The sequence below is a fragment of the Aulostomus chinensis genome, chromosome 16 (genome assembly GCF_037954235.1).
Source record: "Aulostomus chinensis isolate RoL2024-O1b breed Wild chromosome 16, RoL_Achi_v1.0, whole genome shotgun sequence".
Classification (NCBI taxonomy): domain Eukaryota; kingdom Metazoa; phylum Chordata; class Actinopteri; order Syngnathiformes; family Aulostomidae; genus Aulostomus; species Aulostomus chinensis.
In genome coordinates, this window is record NC_141335.1 from 6949579 (window position 1) to 6972937 (window position 23359).

A 23359-nucleotide genomic window follows, 5' to 3' on the forward strand; every position below is an offset into this window, starting at 1 on the left:
GTACACGTGGATGTGAAAATAAAAGACCAAACATAGGACATGAACTGTATGAATGGTTTATTCTTAAGGTAAACACTTTATTCAAAAATAAATTACCAGAGATATCTTTAAAAGGTAGACAGACATCTCCAACTCTAAAGGTTCCTTTCAGAATCCAAATATTCACGTTGTCGTTTCTATCAACATCCTCGCGTACAGAAGCATCTGATCACTCTTAAACCAGACAAAGGAAAACCGCCGTCGAATGATTCACTGTAAAACGTATACAAAGTTTATTTAAATATTGAATCCAACATACATGCCCGATTTGTAATGTGTGAACACACACAAAAAAAATAAAACACTGTACATGATGAGACTGGTGGTGGAGGTGAGAGATGGTGTGGATGGAATTGATGCCGAAGAGCTCAGACCCTGATGGTCTGAACGCTCCTCGGCCATTAGTCAACACTCCTCTTGACTTAAAATGATCCGTGATGATTAGTCAGCCGCTCCAGAGGAGCCCAACCAAAGGTGACGTGCGTCTCACCAGTTAAAAGTTGGTTCAATATTTTGGGAAGTTATAATTCTCTGAGGAAATTAGATGAGAGGACGACACTGATGTGCTGAGCTCAAATATGAAGATACAGATTGTCCAGAATACAAAAAACACAAACCCAGCATTTTCTAGTCTTACGTGATTGTTTTTGGAAGTGTCACTACACCTGGCCAGGAATAGCTGCAGCAAGTAACCCAGCATTCAACCACAAGGTGACAATTGTACTATCCAGTTACATTTATATTGAAACTCTTATATTTGAGCTGTTTTGACCTTTCGGTCTTCACGCAGACACAAGAATTCTATTTCGACTCTCAGTAAGAAAACCAGTAGGTGCCTTTTTCCCCCAAAATGTCAAACTACTCCTTTAAATGGGAGGCCGCTGACATGAAGGTGAGTCATCACTTCCACACCTAAGAGTGAGTCACACATGCAGCCTCCAGGCCCTACAGATGAAGGGGAGCCTGGGACGAGTACAGCTTTAATGAAAGGCAGTTGAAGAGAAACAGGCCCGCGTCTGGCTACCTGACTACAGCTGGGCTCTAACAGCTCTTAGCTAGCTTAATGCTACAGTACAGTAGCTCTTAACACCATGCAGAGGGCCCAACACTGGCAGGTCCACTAGGACGCTCTCCAGTAAAGGCCAGATAAAACAAGTTCTACTATAAAAACACCACCGGCTGAGCGGTGTCTTACAGGATCACGACAGAAGGGGGGCAGACATATGGGGATCTCGTCTAGAGGCAACCTGAGCCCAGAGTTTGATTCAACAAATGTTAACGCGTCTTCTAAATTTAGTGTGAAAAACTGAAGCTGGAGGCAAGGGAACTACTAGTATGTCAGGAGGGGGGGAGAGGGAGAGAGAGAGAGAGAGAGAGAGAGAGAGAGAGAGAGAGAGAGAGAGAGAGAGAGCGAGAGAGAAACAACAGTCCATTTCTACGCATCAGTTCAGTTTTCGATCCTTCAGACCACAAGGACAGGTTTTAAAAACAGCTGGTCCGTAACACGAGAGGTCAATTTACTTTCCCCTCAACACAAATCGTTTCCTCTTTTTAGTGAAAAACAAAAGAAAACAGAACAAAAAACAACGCATCACATAATTTGTTTTTGAGTGGATCAGTCACTTGTGCTTTGAGGAAAGAATCATTAACAGACTGAGGAGAAAGTAAACCGAGCACTTTAAGACACGACCACAAGTGTTTCAGTTTGCATCCATTGTTGAGAGGAGCTGCCCACAGCTTATCCCTGAATTACAGCTAAATCCTGAAGCGAGTGCTGCCATCTATCAGACATGTAGATACCAAAAAATATACACGTGTGTGCATGCGTGTGTGTGTGTGTCAGCTGTCAGTGTGCACTAAAAAAACCAGATGCATCTATCACTGCATGGCACACCGGAGGAGACAACAGTCCTTTTAAGTGCTGTTTTGGCAAAAAAAAAGGCGACGCCAGCTACTCGGTCCACAGGAGAACGTGCAGTTTCTGCTCCGAGGCACTGGGGGGCGATGAAGAAGCATACAGGTCCACTACAGAAAGGGGACAGTGATGTGATGGGGGAGGGTCAGCTTTGGTGTTGAACTAGTTCATTGAGTGAGTGGGCAGGAGGTTGATGAACATGACAGGAGATGAAGAGGAGGAGGAGTGTCAGTGAGTCTTTAACTTGGTGTGCTGCGAGCCCTGTTCTGTCAAGCTGGCTTTGATGGAGTTAAACACCGTCTGTCTGACGTTGTCTTCCATATAATGTTCACTTAGTGGCTTCAAAACCTGCAGGAGAGGAAAGGAAAGGGGGACAAACGCAAAAAGTGAGAAAAAATTATCTTTAAAAAGTCAACACAAGAGTCCATAAAGGGGACAAAGAAACTGAAAGAAAGAAGGTTAGGGAGGAAAAAAAGGGAGACATGCGGATCACATCTTTTTGAACCAAACAAAACTCACAACAGAACGAAACGGCTTCAACTGAAAACACCAAACATCCTCTCCACATTCACTAGAATAAGACAGTTAAAAACCGTTTGGGCCAGCTGCTAGTCCTTGAGGTCCTGAGATGAGTCTGGCCTGACGATGTTCACAAACAGTGGGGTTGTGTCCCCACTGAGAAGCCCGGTGGTTCCGGAAAAAAAATGAAAGAATCCAGCACATGTGGACTGGAAATGAATGATTGAGAAGCCAGAGAAGTGCAGAGGTTTGGTCATGAGAAGTTAGTTTAACAGTCTGCCAGTGAAGCAGTCAGGCGGCAGCTAGTTGGCCTTCTTGTAGTTGTTGTTGAGGGGGGACAAAGCTCGGAGTCCCAGCGTCACTCCGGATGGAAGTGAAGGGAGCAGACAGGCGGGCAACGCCAAGCGGCTCCTGACAGGCTTCAATAGTTTGGAAAACACCTGAGAGCACAAACAGCAGGGAGGAACAGCAGAGTTAAACCAGACCGAGTGACAGGCAGAGGAGGAGGGAACCATCCAGGGGTTCAGGAAAGACAACAACACAAAGAAGGAGAAAATGAAGAACCAAGGTGGACAGGGAAGGAAAAGAAAATCAGGCAGGCCGAGAAAGAGTACCTGTTACCTTTCTGACTGGGTTTAGTAAAAGAAGGGGAGGGAGGACGAGGACGATGGGGAGGAAGGCAACTTCCTAACTTTGGTTGTCAAGCAGGTCACTGACACACTCCTGCCTGCCTTAAGGTTTGACTGAGACATGAAGTCTGGAGGTCACATGATGGAGGAAGGAAGACCAAACGCAAAGAGGTGCTGACTGGGCTTCAGAGTAACAGAAAAGCTGGAATGTACAGGAAACAACAAAACCATCCAAGAACCACAAAAAATGCCTGTTGTGTGAGACAACTGATGTTGAATGGGGGTGGGTGGGTGGGGGGGTGTCTGTGGCAGGAGGAATTTTTATTCAGATAAACTTCAGGAGAGTAAAACAAGGAGACTGACGGAAGACCTTAACAGCAGATCTTCTGAGGAAACTCTTGTAAAATGCGATTCATATCCTGTAATTCCACACCTGCCGTCCGTGTGCGTACAAAATACACACTGAGCACTGTAGACAGGCAGTAATCCCATGTAGAAACCCTAAAATTACTGCATGCCCAGAAAATTAGGTTGCACATATTTAAGCCTTTTTCTTTAAATATGGAACACAGTTGAAGCTGTTCACCATTTACAAATCAGATGAAACGTATTTTGACAAATGTTCAGCGTTGGTCCGTACCCACCTGTTCCCAGAGCGTCTCGGCCACCAGATCGATCAACATTCCCACCTCCCGAAACTCTCCAGAATACTTCACATAAGCCCAGGTACAGAGCGACAGTAGCGCCACGCCCATGACCAGGTTAGCCAGCGCCGCTAGCGTGCTCAGCCCGATGAAGCCCGTCACACCAGACACAACGTAAGTGACAAACATGACCGCGAAGAGCGTGGCGGGTGTGCGCGCTGCGTAGAAGATGTTTTTGCCGTCGTTGTGCTTGGAGAAATTGGTGAAGGCCTCATCAAGCTCGGACTCCAGCTGGTTCTGGTAGCGCTGGCAGAACTCATCGCCGCCCATTTTCTTCACAGAGCGAAAGTAACGCACCGAATGCTCACGGAACTCATCATGGCAGCGCTCCAGGTCGGCGGGGGCGATGTAGGGTTTGTCTCCTCCACAGATCTGAGAAAGGAATACGAATCAGGACAAAAGAAAGGTGGGTAAAGATGGAGATCTGATTTCTTGTTAGATAAATGGCTGCAACTATTCTGCGCCACGAGCCGCTGGGAGTGTACGCGGTTTTGTAGAACATAATGATGTCAGCGTGCACGTGTGAAGAACACATCTGTACCGTCTCCATGTTCTTGCTGTACAGGTCTTTGGCCCCAGCTACAGCAGTCAGGTTGTTTGCTTCTGCTGTTGCCTGAAATACAGGAAACAAGACTAAAATGATTCTGTATGTCTGGTAATCTTACATCCAGTAGAGCAGCAAGAGAATTAATACTACAGAGATAAAAGGAACCCAAAGCACTCTGAGATACCCTGCCCTGGGGGAGCACAGCCCCACCGTGCTGTTTCATTACTCCAAGATATTACCATCATGAAACAGATGGGCAGAATTTTTGATTCTGCTACAAAAGTCAATAAATGTGTCAATGAAGTTTAAACTACATAGTTCTGTTAACACAAAGCACTAATACAAACTCACCTGCAGCATAGACTTTGGATGAGGAAGCTCCTCGCCTTGGTAGATCTTGATGTAGGCCTGCAGAAATGAAGAGTAAAGCCTCATTTAAGTGTGTGTGTGTGTGTGTGTCTCTCTCTCTAGGCAGGATACAAACCATCCATGGAAATGAAGCAACAGATCCTACATTCATTATATTACTGCAATGCCACGAAGGGCCACAGGGTGGCACATCTTGTTTGGGTGTATTAGCAACTCTGACATCCACCAAACTCCCCTCAGTAAGCAGCTGGTGTGTGTTAAGCTGTCTATGTTCAGCTGCTCGTGTCTGACACGTCAATGTAGTGCTGAGGAGACCTGGCTTTCTATGCTGATGTGAGATAATGTGCATCAAGTGGCTGTGAGGGAGTCCCACTGATGTCGTCCTGTCCACTCCCACAACTAAGAAGCACATGCTAGTACCGCTCCACCTGCACCCTCCAGGTGTGTACTGAGTCATCTACACTATCAAAGTACTCCAGAAAAACCTCTTAAGGTTTGGCAGACACGTCTTCATGTGCCACAATGTTAACAAGTTTAAAATGTGACAAAAACCCTTTAGGGGAGCTTCTATGTATTCTGTTTTCCTGCCATATTGGTTCTCCAACTGAATTACGTGTTGCATGTTTTACATCATCAGACATACACGACCAACTTGAACATGATTAACAGGAGGATCGGTGAGCTACTGAGAAACGATTGGTAATTTCATCTGTAATTGGATGAGGGGCGACAGGTGAAAATTAAACAGCACCCACAATCCAGACTGAAGTAAAAAGCACCAATCGGAGCTCAGGGGTAGAGGTCAGAGGTCAGGTTAAATTCACTCCCCCTTTCCTAGTGTGCTAACGTCTGTTAAAGTGGACACAACTTTAGCTATGTCTTGTCATGTTAATCAGAACACAATTTAGATCTCCTAAAGCACAGTGCCTCAGTATACTTGAAGTTTTTTATGTTCATTCAATCATGGCTCTTCGGAGTGAATGCTGCCATACCTTGAAGTACTCCACCAGATCCCTGCAGGTGACTTTGTTGCCTCCGATCTCCTTCTCCACCAGTCGTTCAGGGGCCAGGAGGAGCGGCACCAGGTCGGCCAGCTCCCGCTTAAAATCACAATCAATGTCTGAAACACAGAAACACACCCTGACTGTCCCCTGCAGTGCGGCTCTTCACCCTAGTATGTGTTTGTTGTGTGCGCTAAGTAACTGCAGTAGATGTGCGTTCAGGCGTTCCCACCTCTCAGCCTGCCATCAAAGTAAGGGTTAGTTGACACCTTGAGACCTGGATGTGGCAGCAGGAAGCAGCCGATGTTGGAGAAGCAGGAGTGGATGTGCTTCCTCACGTTCTGCAGCTCTTCATGCTGGTTCTGTTTCACCTGTTTTGGCGGACGACATCAACCATGTTAATCACAGGCTGGTGCTCATAATCTGGGCATATTTTGGAGAGATGGTTGATTTGACTGAGACATGTATGTGACCTGGGGCATGAATACATTCTACACTTCAATAAACATCCTAGTATAAGAAACACCAAGCTGCACCGTCACAAACATACATTTCAACATGATTTAGAAAATGATTCTCACTTGTAATCTTCTCTCCAAGAAGGTGTGGCCTCCTTCCAGGCCATAGTAATGCTCATAGGGATAACTCCAGTCCCGAATCAGGAACATCAGGGACTAACACACAAAAACCGACACCACAGTAACACAACATCATCATTAAAATAGTACTTATCCATCAATAAAACAAGATCTTTACTCTACATTTTCAGTTCAAGACTCATTAAAATTACATTTCTTTATTCTTCACTTATTTAAAACAAACAGTCAAACAAACAAACCCTGACACCAAGAATTTATTGCTGTGCAGCCACATGTTTCACTGAAAAGACAAACAGTGCACGGCTCGGACGTCTCCATCATCCCACTACAAGCCAGTACCTGGAAAGGTTTAGAGTAGATCTCCTCCATTGCGAGCCGGCCATATTCTGTGAAGAGCTGCAGAGGACAAACTTAAATTAGAAAACACAAACTTAGGTACTTCTTTTTCTTAAGAGGTGACACCAACCTGCAAATGCTGCAGGTCATCCTCTTGTATGTTCTGGGAGAGATTATACACCTGAAAATAAAGACCACAGAAATTTAGGAAAACTATTGAAAAGAAAATAGGGATTTTTTTTTTCCCGCTCCTACAGTGTGTTTCCAGTCAAACCTGCACAGAGCTGGTCATCGTGCTGAGGGCAAACACAGTAGCACAGTCCTTAATGGTGGACTGGCTGTCAAAGGCTCCCTGGGTGTCAACCAGGAGTACAGCAACCTGTCAGGAGGAGATGTGGGGAGTGCAAAAGTGTCGTATACAAACATGAACATATTCTTGTGGAGGTGCGGCCATCATCAACAGTCTACCTTGCTTCCATCGGGCTTGTCCACCACAAAGACCTTGCTCCAGACCTGGATTCCCGTGGTCTCCCTCTCACAACCACCTCTCCAGGTGAACCCAGTCAGGGGCTCATCATCACCCCCCATCCAGTCCTCACTTTCCTGCAGAGGAGCCAAGAGAGAGGCAAGGAAAAAAGGGACATGCATAAATATGAAGCGAAGAAATTGAAAGGACAGAAATGTAGGAATTCTCAATTTTTGTGCCAAGACATTCTAAAGAACTGTGGAGCCCTGAAAAATGTCAACTTGAAAGCATTCCAGTTTGTTTTGGGTCTTTATTTTTTACTCCATTTGGAAAATCATGACAATTGGACAAATTACACCCATGATGGGATAATCAACAATGTCAGTTTTCACAGAGGGGAACTACAGTCTTGCTGTCTGTACTTAACCAATAGATGATGATGATGATGATGATGATGATGATGATGATGCATTGACTGAATGACAGCATAAATGGCTGGCTTTGCAAAAGGGGGTGGGTCAGGAAACATGAACAAGCCTCAAAGGCAAATCACCTATTTGCAAGCAAAAATACGCGTGAGCACTGATTCTTATTGACCACATCATGTCAGTAACCTGCCCTGCATGCTAACCACTATCCCATGACAGGACTACATCATAATCTGTAACTGGATAACAAGCTCATGCGCTCCTACCGCAATCGGACGAAACAGACATAAACAGCTCTGAAAGATGCAAAGAACTTCCATAAAAATCAATATTCAGAGAAAAAACATGAAGTAATTCCAAGAAATCTGTCCACATCCAGGCGAACATGCGCTGCACCCCTCTGAGTGGGTGGGTGAGTGAGAGAGAGTACGTGGATGTGTGAATGTGTGTAAAATGATTCTGTTGATTCAGTGTCCAGCTGCTGCTAGAGAAGGAAGAGTTGACATTTGTGTTGGAGCAGAAGTTACACAGTTGCTGGATGTGTGTGTGCGTGTTTTGCAGCAGTTTCAGTTTATCATGTTTACACCCAACTTTCCCAACTTTATTTACTAGCATACAAGGTTTCTATCTGGAGGAGTGTAAACTTCTTATTATACAACGTAATTCAGGTCAAATTCATCTCGTCTTTGCTTGCAACTTTCTTGTACACATGCCAGTACTAGTTGTGATCTGACCTAATGTACTTGTTCATCTATCCACCTGCTTTCACAATCTCTACTGACTGAGCGTTACACAATATTCCAGACGAGAAATGTGCAAAGTAAATGTATAACACCACATGTACAAACAGACCTACAGCAAGGAGTTTGCCTTTCAGAATGAGAGCAAATATGACAAACTGTCATGAACACTCAGCAACAGTGTAAACACAGTTTGAGCAATCATACCAGGACTGATAGAAAAAATGTCTGGCACGCGTACATACGCAAGTGCTTTATCATCCTTATTCTCATCATGAAAAGCCGTTTAATAGATTCAGGTGAGTCACACTAACAATTAAATCTCTCCAAAACTTTCTCACCAAATCACCGTGCATGCAATCAAAAAGATCTGACCATGCAAAACCTCCAGCAGTTCCAGTCTATGCAAACAAACAGTCTGACATTTGCAAACTGCAGCAAAATCTCAGTTCACCATCAGTAAAATGCATTGTTTACATTTCAGACGAGCCAAACTGATAGCAGCAGCAGTGGACCAACATTCAAATGTGACAATTTTTTTAATTATTATTTTATGGCTTGTTAAATATTAAACACATAATGGCGATGTACTTTAAATTAATCCTACAGGGAAAAGTCCCTTGACTTTTCAGACACAGCATGGAGGCCCAGGTTCGCCTCACCTGATTGTGCATGTAGCGCAGCATGAAGTCCAGCAGGAAGGACTTGCCCTTGCGGAAGGCCCCTGCCACCGACACCACCACGACATTCAGGTCCTTCACGTGATCCTGCAGCAGGATTTTCTCCAGCGCTGCAGCGTCCAGCTCAAAGCTGTGCTCATCTTCGTTGGCCAGGAGGATCTGGATGGGCCTGTCTTTGTCTTCCTCTACTTCAGCCTAGAGACATGAGTTTGCAATCAATCAGGGCTTTTCCTGGCACTGAGAGAGGTTTGAGTGATTATACTGCTGATGAGGAAGATATCATGGAGGACACAGAGTACTGAAGTACAAGGCCAGGACCAAGAAAACATCAAGAGGGAGCACTGAACCCTAAAGTAACGATGATTCATGGCTCCTTTTTACTACACAAAAGTAGTGTTAGTGACAAAAAGGAGCTTGGACACCAAAGAGCTAAAACACAATTTTCACTTTTCTCTATTGTTTGTGATCAGTATTGCCACTGGAGCCAACTGATTAAATTGTTATTGAGAAGACAAAAAGGATATTTGTATCTGGAAAAATACAGTTTGTTTGGGGGTTAGTTTTGAGCATTTTCAAGAGTTTTACAGACCACATATAACATATAACATGAGAAACTTTGCTTGGTAGATGACCCCCCTTTAACCCTAAAAGTTTAACATTTTCTCACAAAATAGATACATTTTTCTTTGTTTTTCTGAATGCCTGGTTCTGGGTCTGAATATTCTTAATTAGAACTCTTATACACAGTACAGAGTGGTGAAAAAAGAAAGGAGAACAAGGATACGGTTGAAATAGATGAATTCCTAGTTAGACATGGAGTACATGCATGCAGGCATGAATGCGGAAGGAAACGGCATGACATCCAACCTCTTCTTCCTGAAACTCTTCATCTGGCGAAGGGGTGAGGAAGGCATCTGTGCTCCGGTTGGAGGCCATCACGTACAAGTCATCATCCAGGTCTTCAGGTCGGGCTAAAGGAGGCCTTTTCTGCTTATGTCGAAAAATTGGGACATCCTCTACTCTGCTGGAGCCTTCAGAGAGAGAGACAAAGTAGACACAGGAAGATAAAATGACACTGGTTAGATAACATCATATTGAATGTAAGCCCGTGTAAAAGGGGAGGGAGGAGGACTGCAGAGACAGGGTTATTATGTGGTAAGAACTAAAACCACTTTTATAGGGAAAAGGTTTCATTGTAATAAGTGTTTATGCAAGAGACTGACATTATTATGAGGAATTCAAGAGAGCTAAATGCCATGTATGGGTCAAATTGTAGATAGGAATGTTTCAAGCTAAATTAAGTTATCCACTATGGTGTAGCCATCTAGGTCAAACTCAAAAATAGCCTTGTGTTGAAAAATCACAAAGGGCCAGCACAAAGGACTTTTTTCCCCTTCTCTGGCATTTTGAGTATTTCCCTTAAATCTAAAGCACATGCTTCCACTGCTACAAGGGTTTCAGTCATTCACATGTTAAGCTGCTTGGGAATTGGCCTCTTACACATCACTGTTTACCATTCCTCCATTCTTTGTCCAACCAGCTGGGAATATTTGTAGACCACAAACAATACTGGGCTTTTGGGACAGGTACAGATTTATATGTTAATAAAACATATAGCAGACAGTTTGAAAAAAAAAGAAGAAGAACGAAGTCACTGTTAAGCCTTGACGTCCTCTCTAGTAAACCACAACTTATTATGTCAACTAACGGAACTAAAATCAGAAACACTTCCTCGCTTGTCAAATATTGCATCCTTGGTAATCGTTCACAAACACTAACTCATTCATTCAGCATTCACTGCTGCCGAGGGAAGAGAAGAACATGCTGTGGAAACTTTCAATGCATCCGGTGGAAAACCGGTGGACTTAAAGTTTAACTTTTTAAAATGCAAAAGATAACCGGTCAGTTAAAGCGCATCACAACTGAGTCCTGAACAAAACAGAACTACACAGATGAGGCGGTGACAGAGGGTACAGGAATGGAAACCATGGGGCAGGAGCAAGATGACACACCCTGATGTTCAGAACATAGTCAAACTAGTAATTGCTGGTCTTAGACTTTAGTCCACAGAACAGGTCAAACGACATGTATTAAACATTGCTCATTCAGGCTGCTAGACATTCAACAGGACTAGACTTAACTATTCCTAAGTGGCCCTGACTACATTCACGTCAGTTTTCAGGGAACCGAGTCCCAATATTTCACATTTATTTGCCATGTTCCTGATAAACACAAGATCTGTATTCAAGTCACACAAACGCACAAATACCTGTGGGACGTCTCTGTTTGGTTAACATTAATCATATGAAAAAAGCAAAGTGCAAAAAATGCAACAATCATTGCCAGAAATCTTCCCACTCAGCAGCTGCTGCTGTTCACTATCAGAAATCATCTCATCTCTAGATTAATTTTGTGCCACGGCCCAAAAATGATCAATCTGTTCAGTAAAGAATAAAGGCTATTTCTGGTTTATTTGTTGTTGTTTAAAGCCTCCAAGTTACTGTGAACTGTGAGAGCAAGACCAGTGGTAAGAAACAGTCTCCAACAAGCCCAGTATTGTGCCCAGACAGCTGGATGCTGATACACCACCTGTGTTAGTCACAGGAGGAACGGTAGATTGTGTTGTGCAAACACAAATGAGCTCTTATTCTCAACGCATGCTCCCATGAATCACTTGATAGTTATCGTGGTAAGCACACAAACTACACTTCACACTGCCTGGGGAAGGATTACACCTCACTTTCATGAGGACACAGGTAAATAAAAAAGGCCCTGTACCTGCAGCTAACTACAAATAAGGATTGGAAAAAACATATCACTGACCCTAGTAAGACAATGTGATTCAGGTAATATCAAGGCAACGTACTTGGTAATTTTTCATCGTCTGATTTTGTGCTCTCGTGATATGTTAAATATCAGTTAAGTCTCATTTATTGCTCAAAATCTGAGGTCAGAGCACATTGTTGAAGAGCAATTGGGAGGATATTAGCTAATAATCTTGCTTTGAAACTATAAATAGGGTCTGGATGCGCTTTAAATTCCACAGTTCAACACAGCATTGTAGTGGAAGTAATCTGCTCAACAAACAAATTAATCCTGCACTTCTTCCTGCTGTGCAGTTTCTCCATCGAGTTCTATGCAGCAGTCTGTACAAAAGGTGGAACATGGCTATGGCTGCAGTCTGTGGCCACTTCATCACTGGAGTCCACACAAAGACACCATTCTGCTGGGACTGCAAGGAGTCTCCATCAGCACAGAATGTTTGTGTCACAAAACACAATAAGCATGCAACTGCACAAGAGCTACTAAAAGCCATCAGCTTTACTGATACCCACTAGGAAACAGCCTTCTTGATAAAGTGGTAAATGCACTGTCCTACTCATCAGTGTGCAGAAAAGGAGGGCAAACTAAAATTAGCTACCTTACTTCTTATCTTATGGAGGCACAGAGCAGATGTTACTGGCCTGGTTCTCCTGCTCATACACACAAAAATTTAAAAAAGGACCCATAACCTGAAAATGGGGTTTGATAGTATTTTATGCCCTTTATATACTTGGAGGCATCAAATAAAACCTGGGAAAATATGAGTTCACTTACTTCTGCCATCCACTAGCTCGAACACAAAAAGATTCCCCTCACTTTATAAGACAGTACAGTAAGTGAATCAGGTTACTGCGTCACAATAGCGTAACAAATAGTAAAATTGTTGCTGGCAAGTGGCTGCCTGCTCTGGTTATATTTTTGGAGACTTGGCTCGAGTCAGTACTTTTCGGCTCCAGCTGGCGTCAATGGGAACAATGGGTGAACGTCTGCGCTCGAGCAGCGGTGCTCTAACAACGTTCAGCTGGCGTTGACTTCGAAAGACAGACTGGAAACAACAAAAACAACAGAAATACCACCACTGCCGACTGTGCAGCTTCTACTACAGCTAGCAAAGACTGTATACCAGCCCAAGATACTACACCCCAGAGGTATTTTGACAACACTTTTCCTATCTTCCCAATGTCCCCCAAGTAAGCTCTCACTGTCCTGGATATCTGCACAACACAACTGATAAGGCCATAATCCACCGTACAGACTGTCTAAATGTGTTACTGTCTTACTTCAAAGTGGATTTTCCTTGATTTTAAGGGGAAAGTTGCAAACCCTTGGAAATACAGACGTATGAAACCATTGCAAAACTGCTGCAAGGACAGAAATATTCTGTAAGAAAGATGAGGTAAATAATAGAGACGTTTTGTCTGGAGTGTCGAGATCTACTGATGCCTCTCAGTTATGACACTTCATGTTGACTGCCAGTGAAAATGTCTCTGTAGAAGCATTTAGTAAGCAGGGAAAGTTCATGCGTGAATCTCACGGTAGTTGCAAAACTGAGGATCACTGCTGGTGCTTATGACGGAGGGTTGCAACAAAGTACTCTCGCAATGTGAGATGTAATACGCCTTCTAAAAAACATCTTCAATTATTGACTGTATTACCTTGCACTCAGCTTATTGAGTTTTTAATCAATAACTTAATTGCGCTTATGTTGAATCTTTATTTCTTACAACACATTAAGCTTGATGAGCTCTGTTTCGTCACAAAAAGTTAAATGTGCTGAACTAAGTCTTCTTTGATTGACAGTCTTGAGTCTCATCAGTACTGGGCCTTGAAGAGTGAATAGCCATTTAATGGGAAAACACTGTACACTAGCAAATTTATCAGCATCAAACTTCCAGAGATCGAAAGTGACAGAAAAAAAATGACAAGTTCAATATTGATTTTGAGCAGAACTGGATTCAAAACAGTGGTATGGTGGCGAGGTACATTTCTTGAAGTTTTGCAGGCAAAACTGAATTCTTTTACTGGCTCAATTAATGTCGAAATGGCAGTGATAGTTAATATAACTGTTACCTGCCCTATTTAATGGCTGCAGTTACATCATTGAGTCCTCTCTCTCTGCAGCACAAGCATACATGATACTTCTGTGTCATTTCATGTCCTCATAAATGGTAAATGGACTCAATTTATACAGTGCTTTTTTCTACCTTTGCGGCACTCAAAGCGCTTTACAGTGTCATCTCATTCACCCATTCACACACACACTCACACACTGATGGTGGAGGCTACCATGCAAGGCGCCAACCTACTCATCGGGAGCAATTATGGGTTCAGTATCTTGCTCAACGACACTTCGACATGGTCACCGGGATCGGGGATCGAACCAGCAACCCTTCGGTTGCTAGACGGCCACTCTACCCCTGAGCCATGCCGCCCATACACCGTCACCAGCACACTTAAACTTGTCATTCTTTCTGCTCTGGTAGGAAAAACTGTTGCTTACATCCTGCAGTTACAGAGCATTCCTATTTATCTTCAGAGCAACTTTGCATCTCTACGTTCTGTCAGAGCGTCCCGTCAGGAATTTGCCCTGAAATTGTTTCTGTCATGTTGTGACCAGCATATCTGGAGTGTTTTGTTTTTAAAATTTTTTGCAAAGCATGTAAAACACTGAGCCTGGGGCTGAGTTGGTAATATTTGCTGGAAATAGGACCACAAGTTGTAAAACAGTATAACTGCATTACATGTAACAAAATGCTGCAAAAACTTCTGGAAGACTCAGAAGTGCGATTAAAGTGTATACGTGTCTATTACATTAAATAATGAGACTAAATTCAGAATACTCTCCGACTACGACCTTATCTGTGTTAAGGACATTAGAAAACAGTTTACATGGCAGTGTAGTCTCAGAGAACCGTATCAATTGAGTTAATACTGGAATAAGGTATCCAGGTACAGAGTCCAAAGCTATGCACATGGTTTGTAATTGTATAAAGTCAGATCCATCACAAAATGACCCAGCAAACCTTCCTTCCTCTGACTGTTCAGCATCTAAAACCCTTCAGAAATGGTTTAATTACATGCTGTAAGAACTTGATATTTTCTAGCACAGCCCTGCCCCCACAGTGTGCAGTACGATGTTTGTATTGACAAGCTAATATTTGTGATGCCTGGAGTTAACAGTTATTTCCAGCACCACTCTTCAGTAAGAAAAACTGAATGAGCAAGAGGTTCTTTTGGCATTTTCGTTTATTTCACATCTATTAGATCTATGAAAGCCACCGGTTTTCAGTCAGATTTCCTGTAGTTTGGAGTACAAATATCCAAAAAGCCTAAATGTGTTTATTTTATTTCAGCAGACGACAGAGTCTGGGTTCATGAAAGAGACTACAGTGTGTGGATTTATGAAAGAGAGCCGGGGATCCATTGTGGCCTATTAAGATGCGGGTACACTGACTTCCCTGCACACCAGCAGCAATAGACAACCTGACTCGGCCTCTCTGGACACGAGTCAAGCAGGGCAAACGTTCAATTGCAGCAAGCTGAGCAATCAGGAGTCTGTGTTCCGAGGACAAAGTGCAGAATAAGAGAGGCAGCAGTTGTCAGCTGAACTATATGGAAGTATACATAACACTGATAACAACAGGAGACACATTGCTATCACTACAACAACGATCTAATTACTAATTCTGACAAGATTTAGAGAAGTGAAACAAATACATAGGTCGTATATTTGAAGAAATGAAGTAGCTATGCTAGATATTTTCCCATCACACTGACAGGGTGATAGGTGATCTGCTTCCTCTTATGACGGAGTAAACATGATCTGATCAGATAAACAGGGAGCCATCTTTCCCAACATATGGTAAGATCACCTCTGCTGTCACTGACAGCGAGAGACAAACAACACAAGCAAATGAAACTAATGAGTTCTGGCAATCTGTCAGCACGATGCAATTGCAGTACTTTTACCACTACCTTGACTTCAAAATCAGTTCCTAGCAAAACTTTATTCTTGGGACGCACAATGTTTGATGTGGCCAACTGATGATATTTACCAATCCCAATTATGATGATAATATGTATAAAAACAAGATTATGGGATATTTATATCATTAAAATACTAAAAAAGGGCAAAGAATCCGGTGATCTTAAAACATTTTCTTTATTGCAAAAACATTTGAAAAGCCCATACATCATATATTAATTGGTCTTTCCTCATCACTATGAACAAAATTTTTTTTTTAAACAATTCTAGAGTTTCACAGCATGAAATTATGAACCACCTCAACTCAGTAGATGTATGTTTAAATCAGTTGGCACTTTTACGGTTGAAGCAGTTTTACAACATCAAAAACATAATATTTAACTTGAAGAGATACTCAGTTAGTATTGAATGACCAAGCATCTGTCAATACCCAGTGGTGGGTGAGTAATTTGGCCAGTGCTGATGTCAAAGTTCAATACCCTGAACCCTCAACCTGGCTAGGAGCTGGCCTGGGTATTTAATGTCAACGTGAAAAAGAGAAAGCGTCCCTCCAAAATTTAGATTATATATATTTTAAAAAGTGTTTTGAGTTGAGTTTCAACATGTATAAAGAGTTGAAACAGACACGCTACTAGTTTGACTTCTGACACCAAGGTTTCACGTTTCAATTCAAATTAGTTCCAAACACCGGTGCTGTTGGAGTCCACCAATCAACATCAGCGTCGACCCTGGAAAAGATCCCACGGGTCGACACAAACACACTCCGGAGCACGTCTTCAGGGGACAACATTAGCCTCGCAATGACAAGGATAAGACTGCTAGCGAACTGAGTAGACTAATAATAGGTGCACTTAAAAATACCCGTCATTAGCGGAATGGCTGGATTAACTTAAGTGTTGTTTGAAACTGAAACCCTGTTACAGGAAACGGGTTTCATGGCTAATTTACTCTGTACATGTTAGCTCCAGGGTGACAGAGATGCCCACGACAGGTTCCTCGGACGGAGTGAAAGTGAGTGAGTGGCCGGACAAATGAGTCGACAGGTGTCGCAGAGGACTTTTGTGTCCTGCTCGGTATCCGTTTCAGACCGCAGCTTTTCAGAGAGAGAGAGAGAGACCAACGGAGGGGGGGAGACATGGTTTGACTGAGAGAAACAACCTATTTCAATGTAGCTAATTTCCACACAGTCGGTGTTAGCAGCACGTTTCCGGAGCACAAACAGACCGAGGGGGTGGTATCAGGCGGCGGGTCTCAGACTGAAAACACACAGGCTAACGGAAAAGCGAGTTTGCCACTGACAAAGACAGCGGAAACGAACACACTTTTATTAACCGTTTCCTCCCAGCTTTGGACTCCTCAAGGGCTCACCGTAAACTGAATCTACTCGGAAGGGTCAACAACGTCTTACCGTGGTCAGCGACTCGGGTTTTGCAGTTGGGTTCGAAGTGATTTCTGCTCCTCAACCCGCTCACCTCCGCCATCTTGGACTACTGGAAACTAACGTGGCTGACGTCACGGGATCTCTGTCACTGGTGAAGTTCAGGCCGCTGCCCCGCGGCTGCAGCAGATGGGGCGCCGCAGCAGAATGCTGAACTGTTACTAATGTCACATAAGCACGCCGCCATGAATTTTCATATTTTAATTTCAAATAAACGTTTACCTACAATTAGTCTGAGGGAATTGGGGTGTGGCGCGCAAAACCTCCTCGAGCAATGAACATTGTTATGGGCACTAGGGTCACGTCCTCAGTGCTGTTTACAAATTACAACGATATATATATATATATATATATATGTGTGTGTGTGTGTGTGTGTGTGTGTATATATATATATGTATGTGTATATGTATGTATATATATGTATATATGTGTATATGTGTATATATATGTATATGTATATACATATATGTATATATATATTATAATATATATAATATTAAAATTATAATATAAATAAGATTGTCACAATGTAGTCAGAATTATGTCATTCCTCATGGTGCATGCACTTTAAATTAAAACAAATATTTATAGTTGGCCTTTAGCAACAATTGCAATGAGCTTCAAGCAGCAATTCATGAATTGCTGTGAGATTTGGTACAGATATCACAATCATCAGGCTCAAATATCAAGTAATGTCATGCAATGTTCCCATCAGCCTCACCTGCTTTAGTGGTTCGTGCCAATTTGCAAATTTTGGCATGCCAACATGCTATACTGGTTATGAGAAACCCTAATTTAGAGTATCTTCGCTTTACCATGAGCACGTTGACGTTAGCATGTATGTCCAGCCTAACAGAGATGCTAACATACCTGCAGCCTTGTTTAAACATGACACGGGTGCAATTCATTGGTGGTGAGCTATTATACACTCACCGAACCGTGTTTCCTCCTCTGTATGAACCCGAGGAAGGTAAATTTAGCTTTCACCTGCAGTAAAGATAAGACCTATCTTAGTGTTTAAATATATATCTTGATGCGGGCGAGATAACATGTTCTGTACCAAATAACTTTATGGTGTTATAACTGCTTTCAGCAACAATGACATTTAAACAAATAGTCATAAAAGCCCTTCATCGTCGTGGTTGAACTGGTTTCATGTGTTTACCCAGCTGTTCACGTCTACCGTGGTACACTGACATTGTGGAAAGACAATCTGCTGACAGAGAAGCAGAAATAGGAGGGCGGCAATTCTTCAAGCCTTCTAATCCTTTGTCAAATTCCTCTCCACCTGCCCTCTAGTTTACAGGTTCAGCGGATGTGGGTCTAAAACCAGTAATTAGACTGGGGACGATCTGGTGTCTCCAAACACATTCTCTTTATGTTTAAATGTTTGAATTGTCTAAACTTTATTGCCTCCTTCAAGACAGTAACATGATCACTAGCAGTGGTGTGTCTGCTGGCAAAGTAACGCAAACATTCAGGAAGATAGAACTCAGGTTGAAGTGCAGTCAGTTTGATTTTGGAACTGCTCCAGAACTGAATCTGGATCTGATGACATCATATTGCCTTGGTTTAAGTACGTGCATTCTTAGAGTTAAAATTAAATTATGGTGATAAATACAAGACAAGTGGCAATGAGAGAATGAACAGGAAGTAGATGGCCTGTCTTGGTATTGCTGATGTTTGACAATGGTAAAATCATGAGTTTCGTTCCATCTCTGCACCCGTTAATGAGATATCTCAGGAAAGTTTCAAGAGAATTTCTTCAAATGTGCACGCGTGTGCACATTTGAAAAATAACATAATAATAATCAATAACATTTGAAGTCCACTGAGACTCGAGGATAAACCGAGAAGATTTTGTGGGTCGAAGGTCAGGACCACTGTCACCTCACATTTATTCAATATCTTTGCCGTTCTTGTAAATTCAGTGTTGCAGGAACACCTTTAGACAAATGAAACATAAATTCTACTCCCCTGAAGGAGGAAAAAAAGTATCGAGCAACAGGAATCAGTTGTGCAAAACAAGAATTATCTGAAGTAACTGACAGAAATATTCTATCCCCTGATATCTGATATTTTGAGTGCTTTTGTCTGCTTGATACATCCTGGTCCTTCAGGAGGTCCTCAAGGAAAAGGTTCACAGTGTCTATCGAAACACGTTGTGATGGTCAGAAATAATAACTGTGACTCGGTAGGCTTTTTTAATGTACAGGTGAGTGCAGTATAAGGGAGGGTTCTAATATGTTTCAGTTATTTTGTCCCTGAGGTTTGTAAAGAACAGACAGGTGTGTTTAAGTCAGGAGCCGTGGCGTGGTGTGTTTGCACAGGCCAATCTAAGTGTTCATTCCATGCCTGTGTTCTGAAAGAAGAGAAAGCAATCAAGTTATTTAAACTTTCAAGCTTAAACTGACCTCAACATCACACACACACATGCACGCACAGGCATCAACATGGTTTATTTACACAGGGGATGCAGAGGAAGACAGAGGATGATACAAAGGGGTGGGCAAATAGAAAATGGGCTCAGAGCTGACCCTAAATAACCTCGTGCACAAGCCAGCGGGCTTTAGCTGCGGAGTTTTGAGTGGGTCTGACTAATGTTGGAGGGACACCCCCACATATCCTGCACCACCAGGGATTAGATGTGACATTTAGGACCCACTGGCAGTCTTTCCTGCGCTACTTCACTTTCAAATGTTTAACTTTTAACGCTGGAAAAACACGTCACCTATCTGTCTTAACTCAGGAGACGGGGTTTTCTTGTTTTCTTTAAAAAATGTTTGAGTGTGAAATATATTCAAGTCTTTCCAAAGTATTGCTGGGACATGCAGGGGAGCCATGCTTTGGTTCCATCCTGAATGTAAGTGTTGACCTACTGATCAAAAGAAGCAGGAAAACAGCATCCTTGCGAGAATACTTAGACTGCTTATTTGGACAACACGTACCTCAGTGGAGTTGAAGGTCAAGATGCACTCACAGAGAGTGCATATGTCCATGTATGTGGTGGTGGTGGATGAAAAATATTTGACTTTTTACAAAGCAAAAAAAGGATCGAGAGCGCCCAGGCGTGTTAATCTGTGTCAGAGTTCTATTCTTAGCTGCCGGTCCCATCGGCCAGCAGAAATATGAGAGACACACGTGATGATAAATTTAGAGAGAGAGTCACAGGACAGTGACGAACCAGTGCTGAACTCCAGATGTGTGGACCGCCTGTATGGGACGGTATGGGAGGATGTGTCTGGATGTACAGAGCAGAGTTTTGACCTCAAACTGAGACCCAGGACTTCTTCTCACGCTTCTTAGTTTTTCTAATTTATGCCTTATATCGCTTTTTACCCCCATCACTACTTTAGTCCTGCCTCGTTTTACCACCTGTTCATCAGTTTAGATGATCTTTACGTCCAATTCACTTTCATTTGCACGTAAGGGAGTGATGGAGGCTGAGTAGAGGGCGCCCTCTAGTGCACAAAGGCAGAAAATACATTAGCCACAAAGAAAAAAATGGTAAATGGACTCATTGCACTGTTGCGCTAAAGAAAACAACTTTTTCATTCAGTGAATGACCTTCTTGGATATTGTCAGAGCAAATAATGAAAAGCAATATAATAAAATAATAAAGGTATAATAGATATTTCTGATTGAAATAACTACGACTTAGTTAGACGAGGACAACATGTACTGTATATATTCATTCAAAAACTCGAAATAAAGACAAACAGAAGATAATAAAGCAGACACATGGATAAAAACAGCCAAATATCGATAAAAAAAGCCTTTACTAAACATGCATGATAATCATTAAACATGTAACGCTAACTATAACTCTGTTGACCTGTAATTTCAATTTTGAAATAGCTTTTCAGACTGGCTTGTCTAGACTCAGGACTTAAGAGTCACCAGTGTTTGTGAACTTGAAGGCCTGTTTGTTGTGCTGCAGTGACAGTTGAACTGCCACCAAAATGAAGACTCCACAGACTACAATAGTTGTTGTGTCTTTTCTTGTGTTCGGGTAGGAAGTTACCAGAAAACATGAACATATGAAAAGGAAATTTACAACAGATACTAAAAATTAGAAGTGCCAGGATTGATAAGTAAAAAAAATTTCTGAGGACTTTTACACATTCGGGTCATTTCCTCTAATTTCTCTGCTACCACAAGGTGGCAGTATAGGTCTGGAGTTATTTCAAACTGTCTCAATGCAGAGGGAGAGAGATCAGGTATCAGTGGTAAAGATTACAGGTTTCTACATCAGTTACTTAAATAAACACATTTATGCTTCTCTTAATTATCCGTATTCAATCATCTTGTGAAAAGTGATTTCTGTCAAATGCGAGAGTTTGAGTCGGGTTTCAGCTTCTTCAGGCACATGACAGCAAAAGAAGGTCTTTTTTTAAAATTAATTTCATAAACAGCATGAATCAAAGGTCTCCTGTGCCAACATTTTTGATTTAGAAGAATTCCGCCACGTATTCGGAGGGTTTCCTCCAGATGTCAAGAGAAAATCAGGGGAACCAAACACACTCTCTGTTTGAATTTTACTTCCAAAAAGTTACGACAGATTTTCAGAACATCTAAGCCTACAAATCATTCAATACCTTGACTTCAAAATTCATATTCTCATCCTCTCAAAAAAGGCAAAACAAACAAACAAGCAATTGATCCAAAAACATATGCTATATTATTTAATTTAATGGGGGAAATAACTCCTCTTTCTTCGTGGTCATGCAGCTTATTAGTCCTGTGACCCTGTTCTGGTACAGTATTTCATGTCTGTTATAGATTCAGATTATTTCTATCTAAACATCTTCTTATTGATATGAGATCCTTTTCCACTTATTTTGTTTTTCAAATGTTGCAATAAAGCATTTCTTTAATTTTCCCACATGCATTAACTGTGTTTTAACTGATTCATGCACATAAATTTGCCTTTAGACACATCAGGCGAAATTAATTAAATCATTACATTTGTATAGTCATCCTCACACTCCTCGACTTGGATTATATATTAGCTACTGTTAAATAATTTCATTTCTCAAATTTTATTTTAAATATTCACATCATGATTAAGAGTAAATGTGACAAATATGTCTTTGGCTTGAATATAAATGTAAGAATCTGCACTACCTAATGTGTCTTTTGCATAAGAGAGAAACTGTAAAGACAGTGAAGAAAAAGGGCCCAGAAGACAGAAAGAGCTGTAATTCTTTCACATTATATTTTGCACCCATCGAGATTCAGTTATTCTTCCGCGGGAATTAAAACACCAACTTTCCTCAACTCTTCAACAGGTTTATTGTCCCGTCTCACTATACAGTTTGGTTGCTGAATCAACAGCATTGTTGCCAGGTTGTCATGGTGTCTGATTGTTGAGCATCATGTCACACGCCCCGTCACAGCCAGACGTCCCTCTGAGCTTGCAGCCGATCCCATGGTCGCCATGACGTTTACCTTGACAACCACGAGAAGTAGCTGGTAGGGACGGCGAGTCAGGAGAAGTCCCCTCGTGCTGTAAACATAATGTGGTTGAAGGCCATTCTCCCTTGCGAGGCCTGGAAGAGTTATTTCAGAGACGTTAGCGGTCTTTTTTTATTTAAGAGGAAGAATATTTCTTCAGGACTCCTCGAGAAACACAAGTTACTGTATTACTTTCTGGTACGTACTCAACCATAGCGTCACATACATCATTAAAATAATATCAGAACTTTGTCCATCATACAATTTGAAGAGTGTTTCTTCAAGCTTTTATAAAACAGTGTATCAACAGAAGGAGCACTAAAGAGGAGTGGTGAAAAAAAAACTGAATATTTTAAACATTCTGTTTTTTAAGACTTATTTATTGTAAAGGTTTGACTAATTCTCAATATGTCATTTATCACAATTAATTAATTAATTTGAATGCATCTGCAGCAGCTTTCAATCTGTTTTGATGGAAAATTGAAATTAAGCTTAGTTGCAAAAGGTGGCAAATTCAAGAGTTTCTCATGAGTCACTCATTTTGTTTTGGAACTGAGCACAAGAAGGCTGCAACAGGAGAGGTGACTGTTGGTGAACCAGGACCCGGGTCTCTGCAGGATCCTTGTGTCTCCAGGGCTCCGAGCCCTCAGGGCCAAGGAGTCTGAAAGGGAAAGCCAGAAAGGA

The 23359-nt window shown here is 42.1% G+C and overlaps 2 protein-coding genes across 5 annotated transcripts in view; both read right to left on the reverse strand.

The window, feature by feature from the left end:
* Window positions 1–248: 248 nt before the first annotated feature.
* On the reverse strand, window positions 249–17302 carry atl2 (atlastin GTPase 2). 3 transcript variants are annotated; one of them, XR_015109469.1, is made up of 15 exons: window positions 17189–17302; window positions 9840–10003; window positions 8955–9167; window positions 7127–7261; window positions 6933–7037; window positions 6789–6839; window positions 6662–6718; window positions 6305–6397; window positions 5956–6094; window positions 5715–5842; window positions 4705–4761; window positions 4348–4419; window positions 3747–4178; window positions 2548–2913; window positions 249–2302 (listed from the first exon to the last, which is right to left on the reverse strand). XR_015109469.1 is itself a non-coding variant. In XM_086180652.1 (14 exons), exons 1-14 carry the CDS (start codon window positions 17259–17261, stop codon window positions 2183–2185), a joined length of 1482 nt encoding a protein of 493 aa, XP_086036778.1. In that variant the 5' UTR covers window positions 17262–17302; the 3' UTR covers window positions 249–2182. The 3 variants fall into 3 exon arrangements, 2 of the variants coding, with proteins under 2 accessions (XP_086036778.1, XP_086036777.1); XM_086180652.1 differs by lacking the exon at window positions 2548–2913 and having other exon boundaries at window positions 4104–4178; XM_086180651.1 differs by lacking the exon at window positions 2548–2913.
* A 4748-nt stretch (window positions 17303–22050) lies between these two features.
* Window positions 22051–23359, reverse strand: part of olig3 (oligodendrocyte transcription factor 3) — a 53891-nt gene continuing 52582 nt past the window's right edge. For both annotated transcript variants that reach the window (XR_015109350.1, XR_015109349.1), the window contains one exon: window positions 22051–22770. The gene's annotated coding sequence lies outside the window, so the exon portion shown is untranslated. The remainder of the gene's footprint in view (window positions 22771–23359) is intronic.